The 6,871-nt window shown below is 34.6% G+C and overlaps 1 pseudogene and 1 gene segment (V, D, J or C); one reads left to right on the top strand and one right to left on the bottom strand.

Annotated features, from left to right (window-relative positions):
• Positions 1-1,394: 1,394 nt before the first annotated feature.
• On the bottom strand, positions 1,395-1,983 carry LOC102881203. The segment is given in 2 exon segments: positions 1,395-1,699; positions 1,898-1,983. Coding segments are annotated over 2 exon segments (354 nt in total).
• A 2,073-nt stretch (positions 1,984-4,056) lies between these two features.
• LOC112481158 lies at positions 4,057-4,175 on the top strand (annotated as a pseudogene).
• Positions 4,176-6,871: the final 2,696 nt, after the last annotated feature.

The raw sequence follows: 6,871 nt of genomic DNA, 5'->3' as shown, positions 1-6,871 counted from the left end.
AGATGTAGCAGCAGGTCCATTTATCTGCAGCCATGTATAGCTTTTCACTGTATGCAGATGACTAATTTTATTTATTCTGATGTTGGTTGACAGGCTGTTCTCAGTTTAGAGTCATCACAAATAATGATATGAACAATATTGTGCATTTGCTTCAATGTACATCTATATACGCTTCTTAGTGAAAGGGCTGGATTACAGGGTATGTGTATTTTCATGTTAGTTCTCTAACTTGTTCTACTTTATATTTCCAAAGACAATACATGAACATTCTAATTGCTCCTTACAGGGTATGTGTATTTTCATGTTAGTTCTCTAACTTGTTCTACTTTATATTTCCAAAGACAATACATGAACATTCTAATTGCTCCTTACAGGGTATGTGTATTTTCATGTTAGTTCTCTAACTTGTTCTACTTTATATTTCCAAAGACAATACATTAACATTCTAATTGTTCCTATTTGGTATTATTGATCTTTTTAGTTTTTTTTTTTTTAAAGCATCCTATTGAATATTTAGTGAGTTTGTTGTAATTTTTATTTAAAGTTCTCTGCTGATTATTGATGTTGAGCTCCTTTTATATACCCTGTTGTCCATTTGTACTTTCTATAATGCTCTGCAGTATCATCTTTACCATTAAAAGTATCAATATACACATGGTCTGTCTCTGAATATTCTCTTCTATTCTATTGGACAACTTGGTTGAGCTTATCTTAGCACCACAGTCTTGGCATCCAGCAGTGTAAGTCCTCATTCTGGCACTTCCTCAGGTTTGCTGTGGTTTTTCTAGTCCTTGACATTGCCACATAAAATATTTATAATCAGCTTATAAATGTTTGTTAAAAATTAGTTGGGGTTTTAATTTTGTTAATATTGTGAAGAACTGACATCTTTATGATACTGAGACTTTCAGTCTTTGAATATAATATGACCTTCCATTTATGTAGCATTTTTTGTTTTCTCTGAATAATATTCTAGAGCTTCAGTGTGTTTTGTTAGTTTTTCCTAAATATTTGGTGTTTTTGAGGCACTTGTAAAAGATGTATTTTATAATTTTAATTTTTCAGCATTATTTCAGTTACATAGAAATCAAATTGACTCTTGCATGCTGGCTTTGAATCCAATCATTACCCATTTCTCTTTATTTCTAATAATATATTATTTGGAATTTTCTGTGCATACAGTCTTTTCATCCATGAATTATAGTAGTTTTAATTCTTCCTTTCCAATCCTTGTTTGTTATTGATGATATTGTCTTATTAAACTGGCCAGGACCTTTCCAAACAGAACAGAGATGCTAAAACCATGCAACTACTACAACAGCTGCTTATAAAGGAAGCAGCTGGTATAATGAAATAAGCATTAAAGGACTTATGGGATTTTGTTTCATGTTGAATCACTGTGGATACTCAATATAATATTGCTGACAGTAGTAAGTTGCAAAATCTTCAGGCTCCAGGTTGCTGATGGTGAGAGTAAATTCTGTCCCAGACCCACTGCCACTGAATCTGGCTGGGATGCCAGTGGCCCTGGTAGATGCACTATAAATGAGGAGCCTGGGAGCCTCCTCAGGTTTCTGCTGGTACCAGGCTAAGTAGCTACTAACACTCTGACTGGGCCTGCAGTTGAAGGTGGCTCTTTCTCTTGAAGACAAAGACAAGGAGGCTGGAGACTGGGTCATCACGATTTCTCCGGTGGTATCTGAGATTGGAAATAAGACACAAAAGTCACCTGTGTAATCTGGATCATACCCGATTGTCTTCCCAGCATGCTGAACCAGGATTGTTGGTCTATGTTGAGCTTTAGTTATTATACTTGCTGAGCAAAGGTGTCAGGTCACAGGACTCAACATGGACAAACTTTTCACTGACATACGGAACTACCCCAAGTTTCTCTCACCTGGAATCCAGAGTAACAGGAGGCAGAGAAGCTGAGTGGGGGCTTCCATGGTTCGCTCTGTGTCCTAACTGAGGCAGCTCTTCCCCAGAGCACTGACTCCAGGCACTGATATGGGCCCTGGTCAGCAGAATGGGCTGGGAGTAACATGCAAAGCAGTAGGTGTGGGGCAAACCGGGCTTCCAGCTGCAGAGATCATTTGCCTCTTCTTTACACTTGAGCAAACAGCCCCAGGTGGCCATGTTAGAAAAGCCTGTTAGCTCAGCCTGAGGGATGAATTTCTTTTCTCAAGTCATAAAATTTACTTCCTGTATCCTTCACCTCATTACTGGCCTCAATTCAGATAGATGGTGTTTGGCACAAGCCTGTTGGGAATAAAATAAATGCTCATAATTCCTATTTCTCTCTTTACCCCGAATGTGTCCAGACTTTTTTGTTGGTGCATCATTGGATCAGATTGGATTGAAGAGCTGATCAGAAATTTATCTTCCAGATATACCTTTCTTGCTTAGTGATCTCAGTAGCTGCAAAATAATTTGAAAAAAATAGTCAACATCTACTTATGATAAAAATTCTCAGCAAGCCAGGAATAATGGAAAAATACCTTATGTGATAACTTTCTATCAATATCCTACAAACATTATACTCAACGATAACATATGGAACATTTTACTCTTCATATTGTAAAAAAGACTAAAATGTCCATTATCACCACTTCTATAAGAATTATACTATAGATAAAACCAAGAGTCCTTATGATTTTGATATTATTTAGTTTTAAATCTTAGCTCTAGAAATTACATCCCTCTCTCTGTATGTATACACCTCGCAGAGACCTAGCCTAGCCACATAATCAGCAACTCTTGAGACAGCAGAAGACAGTAGCCTGGATTTGACTAATGGTCAGGTCACAAAATTCAGACCTCTGACAGGTTAAAGATAACATCTTGACCTATGTTTCAGTTCCTGAGTCCTAAGGTGGACCGCCCCCTGGCTACTTTCCCATGAGACCAGACAAAGATGCCTGAAGAAACCTCAGAGCTATCCTCGAGACCTGAAGAAGTGATTATCCTTACCTTGCCTCTGACCAATCAGCTCCTATCACAACCCCAAACCTCTAAGCCACAGTGTCTTGTGATTTTGCTTTATATAATTTGTAACTATGCCATCAGAGTTGAGATTTTAGAAGCATAAGCACCCCACCTCCAAATCGGCCAATTCTATATTAAACTTTTTTTTTCGTTCTATACTACAAACTTTTGTTCGTGCATTTCTTTGGACCAATACCCACAGGCAGGCGGATTCTAGGAAAAAACCCTGGGGCTTCAGTAACACAGGTCTCTGCATACAATGTCAATACATAAATCTGTGTTGTGAATTAAAGGACTTAGTAAATAGAGTCTTTCATGTTCATAGAATAGAAAACTCAATATTTTTAGAATTTCAATTTTCCCAAATTTGACATATAGGCTCAATGAAATTAAATTAAAATCCCCTAAGAATATTCTGAAGTTGAAAGGGTAATTCCAGAATTTGCATGGAAATCTAGAAATATCATATTTCTAGACTTATTATACAGCTACAGCGATTAAGGTAGTTGGTGTACTGTAGGTACAAAGACAGACAAAAAGACAAATGGAAAAGAACAAAGTGTTGAGAAAAGACCCACACATAGTCACTTGATTTCTAATAGAGGCACTAGAGGGGCATATAGTTTTGGGTGGTGTTTTTTGTTTGTTTGTTTGTTTGCTGTTGTTCTTTTGCAATAAATAGTAAAGAGCTATTTGATATAGAATGAAAATAACATGAGCAATCAAAACCTTGACTCACCAAACACAAGGCAAAATTTTGAATTATATGTAGACCATTTACATGTGAGAAGTAAAATAATGATGCTTCTAGAAGAAAGCATAGAAGAATTTCTTTAAGGCCTAAAGATAGAAAAATTTTTATTAAATAGGACACACACAAAAACATAAAAAACAAACAAGAGGTAAAAATATAAATTACACTATAATAAAATTTTCAATTATATATATAGACATATATACAGACATATAAAAAATTACTCAATACCATTGATCATAAGAGAATTTTAAGTTTTAAACATGGTACCACTTCAGATATAGCAATACAAATTTTTTTAAAAGTTTGACAACACTGTCAATGGCCATGCCACCCTGAACATGCCCAATCTTGTCTGATCTCAGAAGCTAAGCAGGGTCGGGTCTGGTTAGTACTTGGATGGGAGACCACCTAGGAAGACCAGGTGCTGTAGGCGTTAAAAAAAAAAAAAAAGAAAAGTTTGACAACACCAAGTATTGGAAAGGATTTATGGCTACTGAAATTTTTATTACATGGTTGATGTAGTATACATAAGTTCACCATTTCAAACTGTTTGGCAGTATTTACCAAAGCCAAATCTATAACAACCCTATGACTCAGCACTTCCATTTCTAAAAATATATCCAAAGAAGTGCGTGCATAAGTCCACAAAAGACATGTACAAGAATGTTCCAAACAAATCTTTATTAATAAAAGCTGCAAAGTACTCCTTAATTAAATAATACATAAATTAATAGTGGTATATTCATATAAAGGATAATTATTCTGCAGTAAAAGAAACAAATTGCTGTCACATTAACATAGTTGAAGCTCAAAATGTGTTTATTGAAAGAAGCAAGACGCTAAAGAGTACATTCTGCACGATTGCATTATGAAATACAAGAACAGGAAGAATCAATCAATATTGATACTGCCCTGTAATCACTATCCAGATGAAGATATACACCATCCCAACATCCCAAAGGCTTTTATACTCCTTCTCTGTCGAAGCCATGTTTCTTCCATCACTACCAGAGGCCTTCATTGTTCTGTTTTCTATCAATATTGGTCTATAGTTTTGTGTGTGTGTGTGTGTGTGTGTGTGTGTGTGTGTGTGTGTGTGTGTACGTGCGTGTTATCCTTACCAGGTTTTGGTATCAGGGTATGATACCAAATTGGCCTCATGAAATGAGTTGGAAAGTGTTACCTGCTCTTCAGTTTTTTGGAAGAGTTTGAGAAGGACAATATTAATTCATCTTTGCATGTTTAGGTAAATTCACTAGTGAAAGTGAATTTAAAAGTCCTGGACTTTTACTTTTGGAGATGTTTTTGATGATTGTTTCAATTTCCTTACTGTTGATCAGTCTATTTAGATTTTCCAGTTCTCCACATTCAGTCTAGGAAGGTTACATATTTCTACAAACTTGTCCATTTCTTTAAGGTTATTAAATTTGATGGCATATAGTCTTTCATTGTATTCTTATATGATCTTTGTATTTCTGTGGTATTTGTCATAACTTCTCTTTCATTTTTGATTTTGTTAGAATCTTTTCCCTTTTTTCCTTAGTGAGTCTAGCTAGGGGTTTGTCAATTTTATTGATCTTTTCAAAGAACCAGCTTTTTATTACATTAATTTTTTCTATTGTCTATTTGTTCTCAATTTCATTTAATTCTGCTCTAATTTTGATTATTTCTTTCTTCTGACTTTGGGCTTCATTTTTTTCTCTACTTTTTTATGATGTAATATTAGGATTTTTATTTGGGATCTTTCTTATTTCTTGAGATAGGCTTGTAATGAATAAACTTTCCTCTTATTATCATTTTTGCTGTATCCTAAATTTTTATATGTTGTAATTTGATTCTCAATTGTTTCTATATATTTTTTAATATCTCATTTTAATTCTTCTTTGACCCAGTCATTCTTTAATAACATGTTATTTAATCTAAACGTATTTGTGGTTCTTCCCACTTTCTTTTTGCAATTGATCTCCAATTTCAAAGCATTGTGGTTGGAGAATGCACTTGGTATGATTTCAGTCTTCTTAAATTTGTTGAGGCTAGTTTTGTGTCCCAATATATGGTCTATCTTTGAGAATGTTCCATATGCACTAAAGAAGAATGTATAACCTGGTGTTTTGGGGTAAAAGACTGTAAATGTTGATTATATCCAATTGGTCTAATGTGTCGGTTAAGGCTGATGTTTCTTTATTGATTTTCTGTTTCGATTATCTATCCATAGCTGACAGTGGGATATTTAGGTTCCCTACTATAACTGTGTTTTTGTCAGTTTCTCCCTTTAATTCTGTTAGTAGTTGCTTCATATATTTTGGTCCTGTTTAATTGGGAACATATATATTGATAAGTGTTATGTCTTCTTGATGTATGGTCCCCTTTATCATTATGTAGTGTCTATCACTGTCTCTTGTTACCTTTTTTATCTTGAAGTCTATTTCATTAGATATTAGTATGGCTACACCTGCTTTTCTCTGGAAGCCATTTGCTTGGCATATCATTTTCTACCCTTTTACTTTGAGTCTGTATTTGCCCTTACAGCTGAGATGTGTCTCTTGAAGGCAGTATATGATCAAGTTTTGTTTTTTGACCAAATCTGATACTCTGTGCTTTTATTGGTGAGTTCAGTCCATTTACATCATATTGATATATGAAGATTTCCTATAGTCATTTTATCTTTTGTTTTCTGGTAGCTTGGTGTATCCATTGTTTCTTTACCCATGTGTTTCTGTCTGTTATTTCAGTTTGGTGGTATTGTATGATGTTTTTCTGTTTCCACTTTTTAATGTTATGTGTCTTATTTCTGAGTTTTTGTGTGTGTAGTTTATGTAAAAGAAAGTTTTATATATACAGCAGTCCTTTTTCTTCTGCATTCATTTTATCTTTGTTTTCCTTTCCAAGTTCAGATCTTGACTCCCTTTCCCTTTTATGTTTTTCGTTGTCACAAATTATCCTTATTTGTGCTGTGAGGTCATTTCCAAATTGTAGTAGCTATTGTCTTCTTCTCTCTCTCTCTCTCTCTTTTTTAAAAAATATTTTTACCTCCTTTACCTTTCATGTTATATTTAAGTATATAGTGTCCTGTTGTGAATAAAGGTTGTAATTTCCTGCTTCTGTCTATCTGTTAGTCATCTTAGTCAT

This window comes from Pteropus alecto, unplaced genomic scaffold, assembly GCF_000325575.1.
Source record: "Pteropus alecto unplaced genomic scaffold, ASM32557v1 scaffold315, whole genome shotgun sequence".
Lineage (NCBI taxonomy): Eukaryota > Metazoa > Chordata > Mammalia > Chiroptera > Pteropodidae > Pteropus > Pteropus alecto.
The sequence above is the reverse complement of the archived record's forward strand: the minus strand, read 5'-3'. Positions and strand labels throughout refer to the sequence as shown.